Source organism: Gopherus evgoodei, chromosome 2, assembly GCF_007399415.2.
Source record: "Gopherus evgoodei ecotype Sinaloan lineage chromosome 2, rGopEvg1_v1.p, whole genome shotgun sequence".
NCBI classification, from domain to species: domain Eukaryota; kingdom Metazoa; phylum Chordata; order Testudines; family Testudinidae; genus Gopherus; species Gopherus evgoodei.
In genome coordinates this window covers 112,048,016-112,072,955 of record NC_044323.1, presented here as the reverse complement: position 1 = coordinate 112,072,955, position 24,940 = coordinate 112,048,016, and the positions used below count along the sequence as shown (strand labels likewise).

The 24,940-nt window shown below is 40.2% G+C and overlaps 1 protein-coding gene across 1 annotated transcript in view; it reads left to right on the top strand.

Annotated features, from left to right (window-relative positions):
* TMEM245 (transmembrane protein 245) overlaps positions 1 to 24,940 on the top strand; it is a 135,040-nt gene that overhangs the window by 99,338 nt on the left and 10,762 nt on the right. Inside the window, exons 14-15 of the mRNA XM_030549399.1 lie at positions 6,229 to 6,374; positions 22,980 to 23,080. Coding sequence (XP_030405259.1) covers positions 6,229 to 6,374; positions 22,980 to 23,080 — 247 coding nt within the window. The remainder of the gene's footprint in view (positions 1 to 6,228; positions 6,375 to 22,979; positions 23,081 to 24,940) is intronic.

Sequence of the window (24,940 nt, the reverse complement as noted above, 5' to 3'; positions counted from 1 at the left end):
CCTGTACTCCACCTCAGCAGGAGGAGTAAGCGGAGTCGATGGGGAAGCCGCGGCAGTTGACTCGCCGCCGTGAGGACGTCCAGGTAAGTTGATCTAAGATACTTCAACTTCAGCTACTCAAATAGCATAGCTGAAGTTGGGTATCTTAGTTCAACCCCCCACGCCCCCACTAGTGTAGCCCAGGCCTTAGAAGTTTAATTTTTGCATATTTTTAAATTAAGAAATCACTAAAAGTGCCTTGTAAAATGCAAAAAATAGCTTAACAGGTTATCTTCAGTGGCCTCCCTCTTCTTTTGTTGACCCGCAATTGAAGCCTTACATTACTTCCTCACTAGTGGCTAAGGTGATTCTGAAATTTTCCGAAACAAATACTCAAACTTACTTAAGATCTACTAATGGACAAAGGGGAACACATGTCTTGATGTTGCATGTAATGTTGGAACTATTCTGTCTGTGGGAGGAGGGGCCAAGTCAGTTATACTCAATATAGTATTAATCTTGTGATTCCTGGCATTACTTTGCACAATACATGTTCTCTTTTTTCAAAATTTAATTGCACTTTCTTATAAATGGAGTTGTTGGAGTGTGATGCTCTAATGACATGCATTTTCACTTAATATTAATTAAATGAGCTGTATGTCTGTGTATCATTTAGTTCAACTAACTCCCTACTGTCACTCCTGCTTCTCCAGGGTAGGATAGGGTCCTCAAATGCTGCTGCATTTTTGCTCCTTAGGAAAGGGAAGCTCTTGCTGCCATTCCAAATAGGGGAAGAGGCCGTGGTGTGAGTGTGGTGCTGTGCAGACTGGGCTAAAATTGTCCTATGTGATAGTGCACCTAGGGCTCCAGACTGTAATCCAGTCCTGCACACTTTGCGTTCCAGGTGGGAAGCAGTTCTGTCAGCAGCTCATCAGTTCAGCTCTGTGCTGCCCTATTATATTCCCGTAGCTCGCATTCAGAAATAAGCAAGGGCAGTCCTAATCATCGAGGAGAACTCTTGTCCAGCTTTCTGACTCCCTCTTTTGTGAGTAGCAGTGTGGCTTATGTGATGAAAGCAGCACAGAAAGAGGTGCCCTCCCAGTGTGATGCTCTGGCAAAACAAAGCTAATGCGATCCTTGGATGTATAAATGAAGGAGTAGTGAAGAGAAGTGGGGAGTTGATTTTATCTTTGAGTATAGTATTGGCAATATCAGTGCTGGAATACTGCACCCAGTTCTGGTGTCCACATTTGAAAAAGGATGTTGAAAAACTGGAGACGGTGTAAAAAATAGTCACACAAATTATTTGAGATCTGGAAAAAATACCTTATAGTTACCATAAAAATCCCCAAATTTATCCATTCCTTCCACATATGGTGCTGCCCTCATCTTCTCCATAAACCTTCACCCTTAACTTGTAGTGTTTGTCACCTAATCTTTGGTGTTACCCTCTTTCATTTTCTCTTTATGTCCTAAGACGCCTATCTAAGGTGAGTGTTCTACGTTGACTAGTAAGACTCTTTCCTGTGATCACCTTGCATTCCTTTATATCTTTTTTTGGTTTTTTTCTAGGAAACGTGAAAAATAGTCAGTCTGGCTCCCATTCTTGTTGGTAATAAGCTGTTTATCTCTTTTTGTAAAGGATGCATTGGATACTACTAGGTCATGAGCTTATATCAGGTGCAATATGCTTTCTCTTTTGTCATGTAAAGTTCCGTAGCCCTGGCCACTGTGTTGTCTGCTATATCCATGCCTGTCTCTTCCAGCATGTCCATTTAAGTTGGTGCCAATAATTATTTCCTCATTTTCTGGAACTTGCTGAAGAGCATTGTCTGACATCTTCCAGAGCGTTGGTTTCTCATCCTCAGCACAGCCAGATTAGGAAGCATTTAGTAATCCACCTTCAAAAGCCTGCTTGACCATCGTTAACTTCTCACAGAGTCTATTTATTGTCACCACTCTTTCCTTTATTTTACTATTGAGATATGGCTACTCTGTTTCTTGAGTTGAAGGCACCACAGTAAATTATTTCGTATTCTTCCCCAATCTCTTTTGCCTTTTCCACTTTCCATTTTGTTTCCCAGATACATGATATCTGTACTTTCTGCTTGATTGCCTTCTATGATGAGATAACGGGCTCTGTGGATATGGGAAAAGCTGTGGATGTGATATATCTTGACTTCAGCAAAGCTTTTGATACAGTGTCCCACAGTATTCTTGCCAGCAAGTTAAAAAAGTATGGCTTGGATGAATGGCCTATAAGGTGGATAGAAAGCTGGCTAGATTGTTGGGCTCAATGGGTAGTGATCAACGGCTCAATGTCTAGTTGGTAGCCGGTATCAAGCAGAGTTCCCCAGGGGTCGGTCCTGGGGCTGGTTTTGTTTAACATCTTTATCAGTGGTCTGGGTGATGGGATTAATTGCATCCTCAGCAAGTTCGCAGGTTACACTAAACTTGGGGGAGAGGTAGAGACGCTGGAGGGTAGGGATAGGGTCCAGAGTGTCCTAGACAAATTAGAGGATTGGGCCAAAAGAAATCTGATGATGTTCAACAAGGACAAGTGCAGAGTCCTGCACTTAAGAAGAATCCCATGCACTGCTACAGGCTGGGAACTGACTGACTAAGCAGCAGTTCTGCAGAAAAAGGACCTGGAGATTACAGTGGACAAGAAGCTGGATATGAGTCGGCAGTGTGCCCTTGTTGCCAGAAAGGCCAATGACACATTGGGCTGTATTAATAGGCGCATTGCCAGCCAATCGAGGGAAGTGATTATTCCCCTCTATTGGGCATTGGTGAGGCCACACCTGGAGTATTTTGTCCAGTTTTGGTCCCCCCCCCCTCCACTACAGGAGGGATGTGGACAAATTGGAGAGAGTCCAGTGGAGGGCATTGAAAATGATTAGACGGCTGAGGCACATGACGACTTATGAGGAGAGGTTGAGGGAACTGGGGTTATTTAGTCTGCAGAAGAGAAGAGTGAGGTGGAATTTGATAGCAGCCTTCAACTACCTGAATGGGCATTCCAAAAAAGATGGAGTTCAGCTGTCCTCAGTGGTACCAGATGACAGAACAAGGAGCAATGGCCTCAAGTTGCAATGGGGGAGGTCTAGGTTGGATATTAGGAAACACTATTTCACTGGGAGGGTGGTGAAGCACTGGAATGGGTTACCTAGGGAGGTGGTGGAATCTCCATCCTTAGAGGTTTTTAAGGCCTAGCTTGACAGAGCCCTGGCTGGGATGATTTAGTTGGTGTCGGTCCAGCTTTGAGCAGGGGATTGAACTAGATGACCTCCTGAGGTCTTTTCCAACCCTAATCTTCTATAATTCTACCTTCTTCCTCTTCAGTGTTTCCTAGCCCCATGCTACAGCCAGTTACTGGACCATCATTCCAATGTACCAGTCTGATTTCTGGACTAACTTCATTAACTGCATGCTTCTGAAGTTACATTGTAGCCCTCGCATACAACACTTGGCCAGGGGCACCGTGCATCATTTCTAGAGAATACTCTCCCATTGTCTTAATTTATTTGAGGACTCATAGTGTCAGTTTATGGCAAATTTTTACGTCCGGCTGCCAACCTAGCGCAAGCCCGCCTCCTTTTTCTTGGTACTGGCAATGATGACAGATATATTGGAGAGTGCTAAACTAGTTGTGGGTGAATCAAAAGAGAAAGCCTTTATTCAAAAAGCAACTTGGTGTTGGAGTAAATTAGACATGAAGTGATAAAAGATGAGAGAGGAAAAAAATTATAGCAGTAGGAGAAAACGAGGTGGAGGAATAGTAGTAGGCAAAGAAATTGCCCAGGAATGTAGTTACAAAAGTGAAAGCAAATGTTTTGGAGAAATTTTACGTAAGACTTAGAACAAAGGCAGGGGGAAAGGGACTGTATAGGCTGGTGAAAGGACAAGACGGAAGTACCAAAGAGATATAAAGGAAGTGAGGTTCATCAAAGATGAAGCTGGTATGGTATTGGTTGATCATAGTCATATAAAGAATTGATGGAAAAGGCATTTTGAACAGCTTTTAAAAGAATAGAATCCAAGAGAGTAATGCTATTTTATGCTCTACTACACCAAAGTTCATCATTCTATCAGACCAGATGAAGTCGCAAATGCTCTAAAAGAAATGGAAAATAAGGCTGAGGCCCAAACAGAATCGCTATTGAGGCATGGAAAAAGCTTGGAATAGAAGATATCCTTCTGCTGGCATTCTTGTTCAGCTCCATCATGTGATGGGAAAAGATACTAAACATGTGGAGGAAAAGGACCTTGGTGCCAAAATACAAGGAAAAAGGTGGTTACTATTGATCTGGAAAAGACCATTTGACAGAGTTCCAAGACAAGTTATCTGGTGGTGTACGAAGGAGAAGATGGTACCAGAACTTTGTGTGGATTGGTTAAGCCATATATATAGGTTGTATGTCAATATTCAGAACTGCTGGTGGTGAAACAGATAAACTCTTGGTAAAGGTAGGAGTGTGTCAGGGATCAACACTGAGTTCTTCCTTGTTTATCCTTGTCCTGGATACCCTCTCAGGGAATATACAGAAGGAGGCATCTTGATGCATGCTATTGCAGATACCATTCTGTGCAGTGAGGAGAAAGATAGGTAGTCTAGAAGAGGATTTTGATAACTGGAGAGAGATGCTGGAGAGACACGAGCTCAAAATAAACAGACGAAAAACAGAGTATATGGTATGCAACTTCAGTGATGTGAACATTGAAGGCTTATTCTTGAAACTAGATGGGCAGACTTTTGCAGAAAACACACAGTTTCAAGTATCTGGGTTCCAGAATCCTGGAAAATGGGGAAACAGAGGACAAAATTAGAACTAGAATAATAAATGTCTCACTCAAATGGACAGAAATAAGTGGTGTAATATGTGACAGAAAGATGCCAGTAAGATTAAAAGGGAAAGTCTGACTGATTCTCTAGGAGCTCTTCCAAACTTCAGTGCAGTAAAGGAGTGGTGCCTCTGTACGTGGGGAAAAAAATAAAAATGATTGCTTCGAACTCTTTCAGGTAACTGTCAAATTCGTTTTTCAAAGGCAAGATGTACTTTCAGATGTGCCATCTGTATGACCTTGTCATAAACAGATAAGTAAGAGTTAATAGAACAAAACTGCTTCATATCTCTTTTGCCTGGGAAGGGTTAACAAGAACAGTGAGCCTGGCTGTCACCTGACCCGAGGACCAATCAGAGGACAGGATACTTTCAAATCTTGAGGGAGGGAAGTTTTTGTGTGTGCTGTTAGTTTTTGGTGGTGGTTCACTCTGGGGTCTCAGAGGGATCAGATGTGCAACCAGGCTTCTCTCCAGTCTCTCCAATACAGGCTCTTATAAGTTCAGACTAGTGAGTACTAAGTAGATAAAGCGAGTTAGGCGTATGGTTGTTTTCTTTATTTGCAAATGTGTATTTGGTTGGAAGGAGTTCAAATGTGTATTTGGCTGAAAGGAGTTCAAATTGGTATTTTGCTGAAAAGATTTTAATTTGTACTTGTGTACTTAGGCTGGGAGAGTATTCCCAGTGTCTATAGTTGAAAGACCCTGCACCTATTCCATTTTAAATTTACAGAGATGAATTTTTACTGTTTTTCCTTCTTTAATTAAAAGCTTTTCTTGTTTAAGAACCTGATTGTTTTTATTCTGGTGAAACCCCAGGGGACTGGGTCTGGATTCACCAGGGAATTGGTGGGGAGAAAGGAGGGAAGGGGGAGAGAGAGGCTGATTTCTCTCTGTGCCAGGATTACTTTCTCTCAGGAAGAGTCTGGGAGGGGGAAAGAGAAGGAGGGAGGAAGGTGAATTGTCCTCTCTGTTTTGTGATTCAAGGAGTTTGAATCACACAGTGATCTTCCAGAGTAACCCAGGGAGGAGAAGCCTGGGAGAAGCAATGGTAGGGGAAAGGGTTTACTTCCCTTGTGTTGAGATCCAGAGGGTCTGGGTCCTGGGGGTCCCCAGGCAAAGGTGTACCAGGCTCTGAAATTCCTGGTTGGTGGCAGCGCTACAGGTTCTAAGCTGGTGATTTGAGCTTAGAGGAATTCATGCTGGTACCCCATCTTTTGGACGCTAAGGTTCAGAGTGGGGAATTATACCATGACAGACCTGAAGTGCATTTCTCTAAGTCTGTGTGTCCAATAGCATTTTGTGTGTTTCACAATTATATTAAATGATCTGAAACATATTTGCATTCTATTATCTGCATAGTGTTTAATGCATTTTTTTCTTTCAAATTGTGATTTGTTTTACAGGTGATTTTCCTGACCACGTTGTTTTATCTGTTAAGTTCCAGTGATGAGTACTACAAACCAGTGAAGTGGGTGATTAGCTTGACACCTTTGTCTCAGCCAGGCCCATCCTCAAATATTGTTGGCCAGTCTGTGGAAGAGGCCATAAGGTATGTTGTTGCTTTCTCACTAGCTGTGGAAAACAATTTCTTTGAGACTGGCATATTTTTTGGTATGAATATTGAATAATTTTAGTTTAGTTTAATTTTAGCTGTTTGTGTTAAGGATATGCAGTTGTCGCTGCTCATATTTCAAGGACTTAGAGTATGTTAATAACAGACCAGTGTGTCCCTGTTGGGATGAGGCAGAGAAGAAAATCTTGATCCAGATTGTTCCACGCTAAATGTGCCACCTCTCTCTCTCTCTCTCTCTCTCTCTCTCTCCCCCCTTCCCCTTCTGAACCCTCCCCGCCCCAATTGTTGGAACTTTTGAAAAATACATTTTTTTTACTGAGACATTTTATAATACAACTGTTTTTAATTATACAGTTACTTATTTAGTGATAATTAAAGAAAGATGTTTCTAGGTATCCTCTTACAGTAGCAGCTTACAGACATTAGTATGATTGACTGTATCTGTTTTTCATCCCATGGCATGAGGGAACAGAGCAGCCACAATGGTAGAGACTATCTTCTTTGCTTTTTTGATTTAGACTGTGTGCATTTAGACTGTGTGTCATTAGATTACTAAGTAGAGCCACACTAAATAAACTCATCCTGTTTCCAGTTGTGCTTCTGTGCTTCAGTGCCTGGCCAATTTCTCCCAAGTTGTCTTTCCATGACCCCATACGTTTATATAGCATCTTCGATTGCACAGTGGCAGAGGCTAGCTTCTTTGTTTTGTTGATTAGGGCTGTGTGTATACTCCTAGCTTCAAAGTGCCATTCACCAAAGAATTTGTTTCACTTTGTAGGCCCCATCACAGATAATGCAATGGACTGGATCAGTATATAGGAAAACAACGAACTGGAGGGGATGGGAAACTAAGGGAGGAGAGAAGTAAAGCCAGAGAAGCAAGGTGTAGGGAAGGAGAGAGACAACAAGCATCAGTGGTAGATAAAACAGAGCAAACGATTGGGAAGTATAAGGGGATGCTGGCCTGCCTTGCTAACAGAGACTTTATTTTGAAGATGCAAGAAGTCAAATTTGACTTTAAAAGAATGCAGATGTAAAGATATGCTATCGGGTCTCCTTAGTTTACCCTTGTTCCCTAATCCCTGTATGCTTTTCTTTTCCTACCCTCACTCTGTTAATCTACATTCTACCCTGGATGTTAAGTCGCATACACATCTACAGAATTTGCCATAATACTGAGCGTATATCTACTACAGTGGTCCAGTGATGGCACTGCAACTGTGCCAGTGTAGTGCTGTAGTGTAGCTGCTGCTTATATTGATGGAAGGGGGTTTTCTGTCGATATTGTTAATCCGCCTGTCCAAAAGGCAGTAGCTAGATTGGCAGAAGAACTCTTCCATTGACTTAGCTGCCTCTACACAGTGGGTTAGGTTGACCTAACTATGGTGCTCAGGGCATGACATTTTCCATGGCTCTGAGCAACATAGCTATGTCAATCTAATTTTTCAGTATAGACTTGGCCTAATATGGGATCTTCATGCCAAAACATATGCTTTAGGACCTTTGGGGCAGTTCTATGGACTGTTATACAGATCAGACTTGATGATCACAATGGTCCCTTCTGGCCTTGGAATCAATAGATGAATTACATTAGCTGCAGCTGTGAGGGTGGAATAAATACAGTGGGTTATGTAGAGCAGCAGAAAGGAGAATGAAAGGACTTACTCTTTTTGTGCTAATGTGGTTTCCATAAGTCAGTTTTTGCTGAACTTAATGACCGATTTCTTGAGGACTAATTGTCAGAATAGACTAATGGTGAGGACTTATCTTGAATTATTACTCTTAGTGTGGTTTGCTTATTGTTATATATATATCTGATCATTGTTTGTCAGATCTCATGCCATTTGGAAAATAATTATGATTCTCTCAGTTCATCAGTCTGTCTGCAGAAAAATTGCTTGTTTGTCACAGTGTAGCAAGTATCTTTTCTTTTTAAAAAAATATCTGTTCTTCCCAGATTCTGACCTTGAAGGAGAGGAGTAAGCTAAAACTGCATGTGCATCTGATATGGCCGATATATTAAATCTATAGATATGATTTTTGTCATGGTAAAACAGTTCATAATTCATAGCACAGTCTTGGTAAGAAATAGATAATTTCACACTACAATAATGGGAACCTTGTGGACCTTGCTGCTGCATGTTAACAGTTTGTTAGTTTGCTTTGATCTAATCCTCTTTTGAAAAGTGATTAGATCAGAGAAAACTAGTGAATTGTTAATGCATGGCAGCTGATCAAAGTAGACTAACAAACTGTTAAAGCAGGGCAGCACATAAATGGCAAAATTCACGGGTTCCATGACACTGGTGACCACCATGATATAATTGTAGCCTTAATTAATTCACATGCTGATGAATAGTAGTCTGGGATGTACAGTAATAGGATCAAGATACTCTGCTGGTGTGAATTATAACATCATAATAGCACTCCTCTAGTTCCTTTCATCTTAGACTCTCATAGCATTTTACAACCATTAATTCATCCTCAAAACATCTCTGTGCAGCCACCTATGCCAAATGACTTAGCGATATTAGTGTAATGGGAGCTACCAGAGATGACATTTATAATCTTCTCGAAAGGTATCATGAGTGCATAATTCTCACTCTTGGTGCTCATGCCTCTAAACCAGTGATTCTCAACCTATTTACCATTGTGGACCGCATATGCAGCTCTCTATGTAGTATGTGGGCTGCAGCCACAGAATATATACTAACTATGGCCCTGAGCATGTTGCATGATGTCACAGCTGTGTGCTGACTGGGCCTCGGGTTGAGAACCACTGCTCTAAACACTGCTCGACAGGGCATGTTTCAGACACCTGAGTTGAGGCCGCAGAACATTTCAGTCAGTCCTTTTCTGATAGTGTTCAGTGAAGAAGCTGTCTCATAAATGTTACCCAGTGATTCTCAACTTCTGCTATGGCTCCTATTGCTCATAGTTCTTTAAACAAGATTCAGAGTATCCTTTGTCCGATTTCCAATTAATAGCAACAATTTTAGTTGGTACGTTGATGTTTTTTCAACAGGGCATAACTATGCAGCTGGTTTACTATTTATTATTTAAAATGAGTTGGTGCCCAGAAGTGTGAAATACTGCCAAATGCTAGGTAAGATGCACTCATAGGAACAGGGAAAGTACAACCAAAAAAGATTCATGCTTCAAGGATTCTGCCTCAGTTTTTTGGGTCAGTGAGAGGCTTCAGTAGCCCAATTTATTGTTGGCTTTCAGTAGTCATTCAGCAAAGGTTTCAATGGTGGAAGAGGGGCAATAATCTCCTATGAAATAGCATGTTTGATAGACTTACCAAGTGCAGTTTGGTCTCCCATGGACAATCTGTAGTGGTTTTTATTCTTCCATGTTCCATTGATGCCAAATCTGCAAAGTTGATAACACCTTCTCCTTGAGCTGACTGAGCTATGAGCCTTTGTGTGGACAAGCCCATCTCAGGTTGGCCCTCTGCTGTGCGCCATGTGTTCTACTCCTGCTTGTTTTTTCTCATGAATTCAGATTGTGGAGGTGCACTTGAGAATGGGAGCGGGGAGCTAGACCCACAACTGGGCAGTGCAACAGCCCACAAAATACTCTTCTAAGTACTTGGAGCATACATGCACATGGATCCTGCTTTGAATCATGCCTCTGAGGGTATTCCTTCACTGCAAGGTAAACCTAGGGTTAGTTGAATTTGAGTTTGCAACCTGGAGCTCCAGCATCTAGACTGCATTATGCACACTTGAGTACAATCACCCATATCCCAGACTTCCTAGCACCCTCCCCAAAATTTGGTTGCTCTAGCCCTTCGTTTGTGGTGCACTGTGGGAAAACTTGAATGTCCACCAAACTTGACTCTAGAGGATAAAGACAGTCAGCCTATGGGACTGTGGAATAATGTTGGCAAACTCCCAGAGCCCGAGTCCGCTGGGACAGCATCTACACTACAAAGCAATAAGGCTTGAACCCTGGGTCCAAGCTGGGTCAGGCTCGGGCCCTATACCCCACAAGGTCCTGGGATCCTGGATCTGAGCCCTGGGTTAACGCAGTTTGTGTGTAGATGGAAAGGGGGTTAGAGTTGAGCCTTTGTTTGAAACCTGGGCTTACGTTGTAGTGTAAACTACCCTGAGTCCTAGGGTTGAACTTGGAATGAACTTAAGACATTAGAAAATTCATCCAGTGTTTTCTTTGTTTTTGTTAATACCAGTTCCCTCGGTAATACCATAACTTAAAGAATTGTGTTGAAATAACTGATTTTATTTCTCGCAGCTATGATCTGGCAGGCCTGCAGTTAGTTGGGTGAAGGTGAAGATTTAGTCTATCCAGAACTGAACAGCTTCCTTTGTCAGTCACAGGAATGTTCAAATCATGGCTCTATGCAAAGCAGCCTATTATTTTGCTCAACACTTTTACACAGTTTGCACAGATTCAATCTCTAAGGAAGAATACTGCTTATATGGTCCCCTTATCTTATAGTACCTGTTTCTGAAATACTTGTTTTATATATGACCAGCTCCTCCCACCTGTTTGAGTTAGTTTCAGAATGTTCTTTAATGGAAACCAGTGACATTGATGCAAAGTTTTGATTTTTGTTGACGTGTTCTGAAAGTTTTTTTTATTGTTTCGTGCCTTGTGAGGTATCTTACCACCATTTATTTAAAATAAATTAATAAATCCTACCTATGGATAGTAGCCCTTTTTTCATTTGTAATTATACTTTTTAATAAGCGACATTCCTCAAGATTCTTGCTAAGTTTGAGAATCTGGCACATAGGTGGTATATTTACTTACCTTGTGATTTTCATTCTTTACCAAGATCGCTTGCAAGATTCCTTCAGAGTTGTAAGGCAGCTCTTTTATCTGTTGTCCTCATATCTGGTATTATTCCTTCCTTTTAATTCTTTTTAAATGTAATTAGAAATTAGGGAAGATCTTATTTTCTGCTCTTCAAAAGAGATGACTGAGCATGTTCGGGGACCTATGATGTGCTTGAGATTGGTGCATGCTAAGCAGGACAGAGGTCTTAAATCAGGTTTTTAGGGTGTTTTAGAAGATAAAAAATGTTAAGTAAGTACTGACTGTAGGCGTGAGACCCAAGTGTAAAACCCTGCAAAATAACAAGGTAAATAATTATTCCTTACAGGGATTTCCTACTCCCACCCCCAAACTTCCATCATCCCCCCAGTGGTCAACTACTTGCTATGTTGTGAATACAGTTGTTTTCCACACACTCCATAAATTCCAACACTCTCTCTGACCGCCAGGTTTGGTTTATACTTGACAGCTTATGCTGACCTAACTCTGTAAGTATCTACACTACAGCATTGTTTGTGCTGATGTAAGTCACTCGCTACACCAACCTAATAACTCTGCCGCCGCAAGAGGCGTATTGCTTAGGTTGACGTAGTTAGAACTAAAAATAATCCATCTTAAACTTAGCTTGAATTATTAGGAAAGAGCCTACATCAGTCAACTGGATTGTTTGGCAATCCAAGGGTGTAATGAATGATACTTCAGTAGTGAAGTGTGTTTCTTAAAATTCAGCCAGATCCAATGGGGGAAGAGGGGCAATAGGGACTGTTAATCTCCCATGAAATAGTATATTTGGCAGACTTACACAGTTCTTCAGGATTCAGTTGCATGCTGGAACAACGATTTTTCCTGAAATAACCCATTCAGTGATCTGTATCATTTATTACCAATTACGGTGACTGAAATTTCCATTTATTAGATAAGACCAAGGGGACCAGTCTTTAATTGTTTAATGAAATAAACTAAGATTTGTCTTGTCTTGATACTCAAGCTGCATGTGCTTACATTTTACAATTAATTGAAATAATGAGAGTATAATCAGATCAATTCTACATCTGTAGACTAGTTGTTTTATTTCCTTAATTCATTCATATGACGTCCAAGTAAATTAGAATTATTGCGAGTTAGTGTTGGTTTTCAGAGTACCCCCAAGACAGTTAGAAGTATTATGTATTTAAATTAATAGTATTGTTAAAAATATGTTGGTGAATTTTGTTCATATAAGAAGCTTGTCCTGCCTAGTTTAAAATGATCACCTGTACTGAATTCTGTGCATATGGGATATGATTCAAAATTATAAATAAAATACTGTTTTGGGTTGACCCAGTCATTCATTAGGTAGTTCTTTGCACTACCACTTGAGACTTCTCATTCCCTAGGCCACGAGGTCTTGGGGATGTTGCAGAGGCAAATGTTCCGCGGCTAGGAGAGAACATATCTTCCATTGTTCCATAAAGAACTTTATATGGCCTAGCTAGCAGCAGTGCTGGTGACTTTCAGAAAAAGAAACTTGCAGCGTTAGTTGGCCAAAGAAGGGATTGATGACACACTACCTTGAGTTGATGGAAATATTTGCTGAGGCTTTCACTCAGGCCTAACAAGAAAACTTGTTTCAGATCTGAACTAGCATTATTAGATTTTACAGTGCTTTTATGTCTATTAGCTATTAATGCTTCAGTAAGTGAAAATACTCAGAATGTAGTTGTTTGAGGGCTGAGATGTAAATTACCAGATAAATGCTTTCCCAGGGCACTTGAGGCTGTCAAAGTCCTTTGTATGAAGTTAGTTCATAATAACCCAACTACTTCACTGTGTCTTTGATTGACTATTACCACCTTGATTCATGTATCCCTAAAAGTAGAGGGATGATGCTTTTGTCTCCTCATTTCTGATTGAATGAAGTGGTAATTCTCAAGTTCCTGGATCTCTTTAATAGCATGCACACCTTTGCCTGAACCATTTTCCTTTCCCTTAGCAGCATGTCGTTCTCTTCCTGAATGCACCATACCCTTCTTCCCTGAAGTTCCCATTCTGCTTGCTCTGGTGGAGATATTGCACATTACTAAGTTGCATGTTGTCACGGCCTCAGTGCAATTTAGTGTGTGTGATATTTTCACATGAGTGCATGCACATGGGTATGGCTGTGGCTTAAAGTTACTGCAGCTTTGAGTTTTTGGTGGGGGCTGACCAGTGTTATAGAAGTCATAAGACCAGTTCAGTGTTTTGACTGGATTCTTGAAACATTCTTATTAGCAAAAGCTCAAATTTTGTAACCTCAGGAAGATAATTAGTGTTTGTTTTCCATCTGAGAAGTGTTATCATTATTTTCTTCATCCATTTTTAATACATTTCAAAATCTTGAGATTCTTGGTTATAGAAAATTCTCCCAAATGATCAGAGTTTTTCTGGGAAAGTGGCCTCCAGATTTTAAAGAAAAGGTTCTCCTGACAAAGAAAGGGGCTGAATCAAAGTTACCTAAAAGTGAAAAGGCAATGTTTGATGCAGAGAGCTATAGTGCCTTGATTGTTCAATCAGGTTTCCATTAACGCTTGAGAACCTTTATTTATAGTAAAAGCTGTTTTATCCGGTAGCTTGAGGGAATGGGGGATGCTGGTAAATGAAAAATGCCAGTTAACTAAGAGGGAGGGAGTTTGGGTGAAGGAGGGAGTGCAGGGTTGGAGCTAGGGCTTTGGGAGGGAGTTTGGATGTGGGAGGGGGGTGCCAGATCTGAGGTGAGGCGCTTACTTTGGTTGGCTCCCACAAGCAGTGACCTGTCACGGCTGCTTCTAGGTGAAGGCACGGCTCTGTGCACTGCCTCCACCCACAGGCACCACCACTGCAGCTGCCATTGGCTATGATTCTCAGCTAGCGGGAGCTGTGGAGGCAACGCGCAGAGTGCCTGTCGCACCTTCACCTAGGAGTAGCAGGGACAGGTCACCGTTTGTGGGAAGCTGCCTGAGGTATGTGACCCCCGGATCTGGCACCCCACATTCCCTCTCGTGCCCAAACTCCCTCCCAGAGCCCGCCCTCCACACCGCATCCCACGCCAAAACCCCCTGCCGGCCCAGCACCAACCAGAATTTCAATGAAGATCAGAAATGCCTGTTTATAGAGGTTTCAGGTTAGCAAAGTGCTGATAAAACAGCGTTTATTGTAGTAACTTAGAAGATGTAGAGAGCTGTGTTATGCAAAAGCTACATTAATCACCTAAATGTATCCAGGCTATTGCTTTCACGGAATAGTCAAATAGTGGAGAAAATGAGATGGTGATACAGTTCCCAGAGAAAACAATTGTTTTCCAGCATATTAAGGGTAAAAGTGTATAATATGCTTAGGAAAGCTCGAATGTGTGGATTTTTGACTGCAGTGTTAATAGTATACCTTTTTAATTGAGTGAGTTTTTGTTAACATTTGTTTAATAAATTAAGTCTTGAAAGAAGTCAGCCTGCACTGTATGTCCTTTCAGTACCGGAAGTCTCTTTTACAGAGACTTATGGCTCACAAGGATGCAGAAAAGTGTATTACATTTTCACAATTTATAGTTCTTGTCTGTGTGTATATAGTGTTCATTTGCTTTCAGTGAGTATAATGTCTGAACAGGGTGGAAGTAAAGGGTTAAAAATGGCATTTCCAAAATTTTCCTTCCTTCCCTTTTTGCTTTTCTGAAATCAGGATAGAATCCACTTTTTGAATCAGATTTGTGTACAGACTCTATGCTTTGGCCTTGGTGGTGAAAACCTTTCAGATTCACATTCCAAATTAATTCAGTGATGTTTCAGGTTGTGTGCAGAATGAGGCAGACCGTAGCTCTATGGAAAGGGTGAACTACCTGATGATCACAGTGGAGTGTTAATTTTGAAACCTAATGTCAAAATTATTTCTGTTAAAATTACCAGCAGTAATTAACCAACAGTTAACCAGTTAACTTGCTTATTTTACAACTTAGGAAGGTATGGGAGGCTATTTTATGTTCCAAAATCCTAAACTGTCCCTCGCTTTATTTATTTGAAATCTCCAGTTTTCCCCGAATGACTGCAACGGCTGGACTAATACCATTCTCTGACTGTGGCCTAAAGGATGGAGCATGGGACTGAGACTCAGTAGACCTGGGTTTTATTCCCAGCTGTGCCACTGACCTGCTGGTTGACCTTAGGCAAGTCACTTCCCTTCCCCCTTTCTATGCCTCAGTTTCTCCATCTGTAAAATGGGGTAATGATATTGATCTCCTTTCTAAAGAGCTTTGACATCTACTGATGTAAAGCATTAAATAAGAACCAGTTATTGTTGAAAATAAATGTTTCGGGTGAATATAAACTTAATTTTAATATAAAATTAAATACTAAAAGGCATATTTCAGTTTATTCATTGACTTTACTCTGCAAACTCTCCTCTCATTTATTTTTTAACGTATCCAGAGCTACTACAGAATTTTTAGTCTTCTGCAACACTCCAGTGCAGCGTTTAGGTCAAGCTGCAAAAAACATATGGGACTATAGTAATATACGGTACTACTCTCAGTGCACAAAATCATTTGTCTGAGAAAATATTATCCTCTTCTAGGCTCTCTCTAAACTAGGGAAATGAGATGTATTTAGCTAACTATTAGCTGGTTGTGTAAGAGCTTCCATATTGTTTTATAACAAACACGGTCAGTATTGTAACCGATATAGGTTGTTCATTCTGTTTTTGTAGTTACCATCTGCCTCATGTGCCTGACCTTTTAGTTATCACTCAACCAGATATATGGGGGTCAGTAATTAAAAAAGCTAAAATTTCTTTACCCACCAGATAGCAGGTTTCCAGAAAGTGTTGTTTGTGTACTTCCATTCTCATCCAGTTCTCGCCTGGATTGTATATAAATAAACATATATAATATTTATATATCGGTATGATATATGTGTTTATAAGTATATAAACAGAATTACATATAATAAAGGTATGAAATTGTATGAGGACTATTGTATAATTGTGTCCAAGGTAAAAGATATATTAAAATTACATGAATAAATACAAGTGTATTTAAATACCATGTAATATAAAGATGCTTAATTATACTTTTTATAAAACTATACATGGGGGATGGGGTGTATCTGTATAATGCAACTTTAACTATGGCATTTCCAGACGTTTTGAGAGATTAACTATGTAACTTTAACTTTCTCCTCATTATATTGCCTCTGCAGATCCACGTTAGGAGTAACAAGCACTGTCTTACAAATTGCCACCCCTCTCAATGCAGTAAACTATCAGGGTCATGCATGTGCATGCTCCTTGGATGCAAAATAAAATCTCTACCTGATAGCAATCCCTCAAGTCCTCGCTTCACCAGCCTGAGCAGTCACAATCCTAACCTTCTCCCTGCACAGGATTAGTATTACTCTTTTTTTTAATTGTTTGATAATATTGCGGCATACTCTTACTTGAATAGGCAGGGAGGATCTTGGTCTGGCTATGACAAGATGCAGTAAATCTCAGGAATGGTGCACCATGAACAAGGTCAATGCTTTCTCATCTAATTCTGGAGGAGTGAAAACCACCTTAAATTGCTACTATGAACAGGCCTGAGTGGTCTTCAAAGGAATCAGTGGTTGGATTTTTTTTGTTTTGTTTTTTTAAGTGGACTAATCCATATGTAGACTTGCTTGTCACAAACTGGAACACACAGTGTTCAGTGTTTTGTGCCAGAGAATGTAGGCACATTGAAATGGCAGGACAGGACCTGAGTGATCTTGTTCACTTCAACAGATGTAGTTCTTGGATATGTTATCCCTCGTCAGGAACCTACATGTTGTTGTTCTTCAAGCCCAAGTCTCTCCTAATAGTGTGGTTGCTGGGCTGTTGAAGCTGGGGTCACTGTGGGTATGTCTACACTGCCATTAAAAACCTGCAGCTGGCCCATGCCAGCTGACTTGAGCTCAGGGGCTGTTTAATTGCAGTGTAGATGTTTGGGGTGGAGCCCTGGACTCTAGAATGCAGTGAGGTGGGAAGGTTCCAGAGCTTGGGCTGCAGCCTGAGCCCAAATGTCTACACCTCAAGTTAAAAAGCCTCTTAACCTGAGACCTGTGGCTGGCCAGTGCCAGCTGACTGGGAGTCTAATTGCAGTATAAATGTACCCTGCATTTCTTTAATCAATCACATCTTTGTTTTGAAATTATGGGAAACATCTTCTAATCTAAGGAGTCATGTTGGAGGAAGTCTTTTTTCAAGTTGATATTGAGCCTAAACTTAAGGCTGGTCCAATTCTGTTCCATTGGCTGACTTTATTTTGGAACATTTTATGTCTCATAAAGACAATCCTCTGTTGATTTACAGCTAAAGTGTACATAACTATCTCTTCTTACCTTTTTACTGTGCAAGGGTTGGGACCAAGTCTTTTTCCTCCCTCTTAACCTAGTAAAATGGCTTCTTAAGGATATGGTAGAAGTATATTCCCAGATTTGTAAATGGATGAGTTTGTGGTATTTAAAATTCATTTTCAAAGTCTCCTACAATTTGAAAACTCATCTACTTATTCCTTCACATTGCACGGTCAGTTTTTCTTTGTGGCTGTAACATTAGCCAAGAGATATTTTTCAACAGCAGGCTCTGATGACACACACACTTGATCCTGTTTACACCTTCTCCTAAGGACCAAAGATCTCCTATCATTTTGTTTAGTAGAGTGATCTCTGAATTTTACTCAGTCAATTGCCTTACCATAATTTTTCCTTTCACATCTTCATGGTGGAATTGGATATATAAAGAAATATGATTAGTTTTTATCTTGATAGGGCAAACTTTAAGGGGGCTAAAAAATGGTTAGATTTTTTTTTTCAAAAGCCACAAACAAGCTGTTTCAGTTCTGCTACTTGCAGCTCATTTCTTATTTGTACAAAACATTATTCTCTCAATACTCAGTCTAGATTGGATGTTCCGTTTTGAAGAGTAGTACTTCAGTCTTTTAAATTAGCAGCTTTCCTTCAGGATTTTCACTGCTAGCTAGTCACTTCCTATAGCAGGCTTCATGCTCAGGCAGTGTGATAAAGGAGAGAAGTTACCTACCAGTAACTTTTTTCTGAATGTGTTGCCTCTCCAGATCTATCCTGAGCCCTCTTGTTTGGAGAATTAAGAGATATATCCAGAGCTGGAAATTGATAGGTATCTAGGGCATGAGAGCATCAGTTTAAATTACTCAGTTCTTGTGCAGTTTCTGTGTCCATGCTCCCCATTACAATTGCAAATGTGGCTAGTTTTATGTATTACATAAAGTTTTAAGTAATACATAATGTATAAACAGTTGCTATCCCTTTTTAGTATTAAGTTGCACAAAGTATATACCAACCCCCAGTAGTTACATTATTTAAATAAGTGTACAGGGTATTAATTGTAGTAAGGTTTTCCTCAGTGACTAACAAAAATGTGTAAAGCTTGTTCTTGTTAGCCTGTCTCTCCTAGGTTTGTATGAGGCAGAATATTGGAGTTCTCCTGTTTCAAATAATTCCTGTATTCATTCTCTACAGGATAGCTGATAGTAAAAGAAATTTTATTTTAGTTTTTTACTCTCCAGATGTCCTTTTCCTCCTCCTTTCCCTAACTTCATGCTTATAATTTATGGTTACTACCAATTCTCGCAGTGTACTGACTCCCTTCCGCAAGGTACCTGCCTGTGGTGGGTTTACTTTGCCCCTCCTCTGGGTCCTGCTGTTGCCAAATGGCACTCTGATAAAAGCGGCATTTTCAGCTTCATCATTAGTTTGCAGTCTTGTAGCCAACTAAATAACTAAGGCAGAGGATTTTTGCTAAAGCAGGTGGCTGGGGGACGACTGAAAAGTTGACTTCTCTTCCTTTTGTGCATCTCCTGAACCTCTCTGAGAGACAAAAAGCAAACAAAGTATCCTAGGTTGCCTGAGCTCCCTTATCCCTATTACAGTGAGAATAACTGGCCATTGCTCTGTGGCAGGCCACCAGCTGGCTTCTGACATGCTATTCATGGTACTATATTTTACAAGTTGTTGGAACAGCATATTTTTTTCCAAGTTTTAATTATATTCTCATCCAGTGCTCAGAGTGCGTGTACCCTTAGCATAAGAACATGTTCGTAGTTTAGGATAGTGGTCCAATAAATTGATCCCTCATAGGTCCACTCTACTGCCTCACATGAAAACTCTCCCTCCAGCCCTGTCCACTTGCTCCTCTTTCCCCAGTGCTCAAGAAAAACTTCAGAAAACAAATAGGCCTTGTAGAGAGCCGTGGAAGTAAAATAATACTTTCAACTGAAGCATGAAGTAGATTCCACAGTCCAGAAGCCCTCACTTGTAAATGTCGTCCTTCCATCCTTTCTTTGTGTGACTAGCAGCTGTTTGCCTCATGTGATCTCAGAGGTATCTCATGGAGGAAAGATAGTGTGAGATAACCAGGAGCCAACTCATTTAAGGCCTAATTAGAGAAAATCACCGTAAATTTCACTAAGAAATTAACAGGGAGCTCTAGCCTCACTGCATTAATTCTAATCTGGTACTAACTGGAAAAAGTCAGGAATCACCGTATTAGAATCTACAACTCTATGGCTAAGTAGAAATGATAAAAATGTATTTTTGGCCACTGCTGCTATGTAACTATCCAGAAGTATGTGGGGATCCAGCATGATCCCCACCCCCAGATTTTGAGCTTGAATAGCACAAGGTGAGCACTCTTATTATTCTTTTGTTTTCTCATGTGTGTGCCTTTTGCAGTTAAGTAAAACCAAGAATATCAAGATATTGCCATACACTATTCTTGAATTTCTGTAATCCCATTTACAGACCATAGCTCTTCCAAGTGATGTTTCATCCACAAGGTGTTCCTAAGCGATACATTTTGCATTTGGCTTTCTGACTTTGTTGAAACATGTAAAGACTAAGGAACATTCACACCTCCCTATTGGATTACACATCTGAGCAGCTTCAAAAGCTCAAATTAATCCTTCCCGTGTAAATGAAAATATTAGCTTGCTAAATTGGCTCAAAAAACTCTGCCTCTTTTTATGGTAATATAGAACTTTGTGATTTTTGCACAAAACCACTCAGAGGGTCTGTCATCATGTAGATGGAGGAGATAATGCATAATGTTGATATCAGTTACTAAAATGACTAACTGGGCTCACATTCAGAGATGTGCTTCATGGTTGTGATAGCAGAAATTGGATCCAAATGTTGAGTTTTGAGTGTAACAAATTTAAGCCTGTCCAGTCAACTTCCTCATTTTTATTTTTCTAATAGCATATGCATAATGAATAACTGGCTTATCAGTGTAAACGCTGTCAAACTTACTTAAAAGCTCTGCCTACTGCATTATCAATAAGTAAATAACAAAAATTACTTACCTATGTAGTGATTTTTTTTATGGTCTCATTAAGATTAATTCTTAATGATCTGTGCAGATTACGTACTCATTGAAACACTAGCATATTAAGAAAATATACTAGCTATTGCTAATTATAAAAGACATGTCTGAAATGCCTTTATTTTAAGCTCTGAGTGCAGGGCATAAGTGGATGCAGTTCTTACAGATTTGTTATTAAAAATGAATTTGATCCTCTATTTCAAGTGCTTTCCTGTGTGCCGAAAGCAGATTTGCAATTGTTTTCTAATACACAAAGTTATATTTAGAAATCCAAAGGGGGTTTTTGGCTCATGGAGTTGTTTCTGTTTACTATTGCATTTATCATAGTAGGACAGTCCTTTTTCCTTTCATAGGCTATGGGGAAATTTGCAGTGACTGAGTACCCAAAAATCTCTTTCAAGTAGCTGTAGATAGAACAGTTTAATTTCAGGTGAGGTTGGTACCTCAGACACCTGCCTCAAGCCAGAGCTCATAAACTGAAAACTAATATCCATCCACTCTCAAAAATCTCTTTGGAGACCATGTATCATGCTAATTTTGGCAAAGTATACAAGCATCTTCTAATAGAGAGTAAGCAGAGAGACACTGTGGGGATACTTTTCAGTGATTTTTTTGGCTAGACATATTAACCTCAACTTTATTTGTGTAGCAGCTCATATTCAGTTTCAAAGGACATTATAAACCTGAGGATTTAAAAGTTTCATATTAAGCCATACTGGAACCTGGGTTCCCACAACCAATGTTTAAGTATTAAAGCATAGCAGAATCCACCTAATTATGATTTTTCTTATTTTTGAAGGCTCCTGACAAGTTATATAGCAATTTAAAAAAAAAATCACTTCTCCAATTAGGGGCCTCACTTAATGGTTGCAGACCCCTCTCCTTGTTTATAAAGAAGAAGAGTTTGCTCCATCATTAGAAGGAAACGCCTTGGGATGGGTTCAAGAGCTAGAAGAGCCTGACAGACAAGGAAACTACTTGGGCAAGGATTAGGTGAAGATGGGAGGGAAGAGATGAATTCTTAGTGTTACCAGGAGGAGAGCCCTCAGTAGGTATAGTTGAAATGGTTTTTTATTACTTCCTTCCAGGTTTGGTGGTACATATGTAGCATTTCCTCTTTGTGAGCAACTCTGAAGGCTTTCCTCTCCAAAACCTAAAGATCTTGGACATGGAAACCAACTACAGACAAAATTGTATACAAGGTTTAAACTGACACTTGCCACGCTAGTTTTGAGAAGCTAGTGAGTAAAAAGAACAGGAATTTCAGTTAATCAGAACAGAACTTATATTTTTTCTGACACTTCAGATATGATTTATTTTGATAGTGTAAGTAATTAAAAACAGAACTAGTTCTGTGAACAGACTTTCATTACAAGAAAATTAGTCTTTAAACTTTTGTAGAGAACTGGCATATTACGTTCAATGTAATAGAAAAGGAGAATGCAGAAATAATGCTGATTGTTTTATCTAATAGTTGAAATATGTTGAAAAGTTGAAAGCTCTGACGTTTAGCTTGCTTAATGTAATATGTTTTTCTTTGTAAAGATTTGAGCTGTTTCCTTCTAATATAACTTACAATATATTGTATATTTTGCATTAACCAGGACACGAAGTATTTTATTTCAGACTCTGCTTTCCCCATGTGGTACTATGGCAAATGAGATCACCTGTAGTGCTCAGGGTGTTTTCAGTGAAGTGTCAACAACATTGCAAACTACTCCCTCCCCACCGCGCCACTCATTGATCTGAATTTGTTAACTTTCAGGTCACTGTTCAAAATAATTTTTTTTTCTCTGCCATGTCTTTTCTGGGCAAGTGGCTGAATGTTTTGTGTTTGACGACGAGCTTCTAGTTTAGGTCTCTTTGAGGATTTCATGTTTGAGACATTAGTCCTAATTTTTAAGTTCTGTGTATATACCCACAGCTTCACATAGGTGCATTTTAAATTACTAGATATACATAAATTTCTACAAAAACATTTGATACATTATACAGCTCCTGAAATGGGGGAGTAAGGTGGCAACAGGGAGAGGATAGCAGGAGGAAGTTAAAATCATTGGGTTCTTAAGTCCCAGCAGAGAGATGATGTAGATGATGATTAGCAAGGGAAGGCACATAAAGCTAATAAGTAAAGCTGTGTGAATAACTGAATTTTCAGCTCGGAGGCAGTTGAGAAAAAAAGGGGGGGTCATTTTGGGTTTAACAGAATCTGACAATTGTGAAAATTTTGGCAAATAAAAAAAAATCCACTTTGAGTTGAGCGCATCCTTTGGCATAGGGAATAAATGGATAATTTATTCATCATTAGAATTGAACCAAGTAACTTACTTCACTAATAGTATGATGCACTTGGACATGTGTTTTGATATTTCCCCCACTTTTGTAATCTGTAGTTTAATTGGGTTTCTTTGATCATTCTAGAGGTGTGTTTGATGCTTCTCTCAAAATGGCTGGGTTCTATGGACTGTACACCTGGCTCACTCACACCATATTTGGAATTAATATTGTCTTTATACCATCAGGTAAGAACCAAAACAAATGTTATTTATTTTACGGATGGTAGCTGTGTATCCTTCTATTGTGCAGTGGCAGTAGTGATTAAATATTGCCTGTATAAAGACCTTTGTTTGAAATATTAATAATTACACATGCAAACTATGCTAAAAGAACTTTTTTAAGATTTCAAATTCAAGCTCTCAGAAGTAAGGAAATGCCAGAACCAAGGTTCGTTGTGCAGTCTTAGGCTCATGAGACATCTTGTCCTAATCTACTCTTTTCCCTCCAACACTCCAGTTTTTGTCCCTTCTGCAATAAGGCTGCTGCCTTTGTCACACTTTGAGAGTGCCATTTGGGGGTTGTCATTAAGCGCATAGGAGAAAGGAGGCTTTTTGGTGTCAGCATCAGTGCCTGGGCCCACTCCAGCCTGGAGGTGCCATAGTGGGGGAAGCCTGTCTTTCTGCTCCTGTAGCCCTGAGCTAGAGAGAGCATGTGGTCTGTGGGGATGGCATATGCAAAAGCCTGTCTGTCTCTCACACATACAGGCTGTGAGGGGATGAAGCATGCTCGCTCACTCTGTTGCGTTGGCACATGCCCCCATCTGATTGACATTAGCAGCTGTTAGAGTCTGGAGCATGAGCAGTGAGGATAGAAGCTTTTTTTTTGTTTGTTTTTTAAGAACCTACATTCTCTGAAATCTCTGCTTTTCAAAGACTTATAGGTCAGTCAAATTTGGGCATACGTCCTGGGGACAGCAAAAGCCACATCCCTGACAGATTTCCACTCCCTGCTCTAAAGCATGGGATGGTAGAGCTGTTCAAAGAATTTTTTCCTAGCCTCATTTTTGGAAATGCTGAAGCTTTTATTATTAAGGGGGTGGGGAGAGAGAGCCTGCCTGACACAGGCAGATGACATGACGTAAAATTTCAGTGGAAATGGTTAAAGTTTAGCAAAGTTGTAAGGAACTGAAAACAAGGCCTTTAAGAAAGGGAAGTGTTGGGCAACCGTAATAACAGGTAGCTTTACGAGGCCTGTCTATAAAAATATAAATTTTTTTTTTATCATTTCCATATTGCTGATCACAACTGTGTTGGTGTATAACTAGTATTCCTGAGGGCATTGTGTGCCAAAAAATTAAATTCTGCACAATTCTACCATGTCTATTTGTCAAAATAACACTACATAATCATGCCAATTTCAATTATTTTTGTAATTTGTTTCAGAATACCTGTCAATAAGAATGTGTGTCTGTATTGTTACAGACAAAGATTCCCCTAGAAGTAGAGAGTTAAAGAAACGTCTGACAACCTAGTTCCTGTTTCTCTACTCCCTTCCCCTGCCCAGAGCCCAGCTGTGCACCCCTGCCTCCCAAGCCAATACATCTGAACCCTCTTCCTCCCCCTCAGAGCCCAGCCACGAGGGCCCCCCTTGCCCAGATACGCTTCCCCCCAAGTTCAGGGATCTAGAGGGACAAACAGTCTGATGCTCAGTTCTAGGCTTGCATGGAGTTTCCTAGGCACTACCTTTTCCATCCCTCAGTGTGTGCTGGGAACTGCAGCTGTCAGGAACCTTTTAGCTCCGTCCCCCTCCCCCCAGCAGTATCTTCTGTGTGTGAGCTGGACTCTGCTGGGTCCAGTGGCCCCTAGTGGTAGCCAGCAGCACTGCGGCCCATTTCTGTGGGGGAAAGGAAATGCTGCGTGCACAATTTTAATTTCTACAAAGTTCTGAATTTCGCAGGGGCACAGAATTCCCCCAGGAGTAAAATAGAAATTTCTAACTTGGGTTGAAAAGACTGCTTCTCCTGCTTGTTTTTTTTTTTATTCACATCCATTTTTATGTCGCAATCAAACATTTTTGGTATGGAAAGAATTTAGGTATCAGAATTT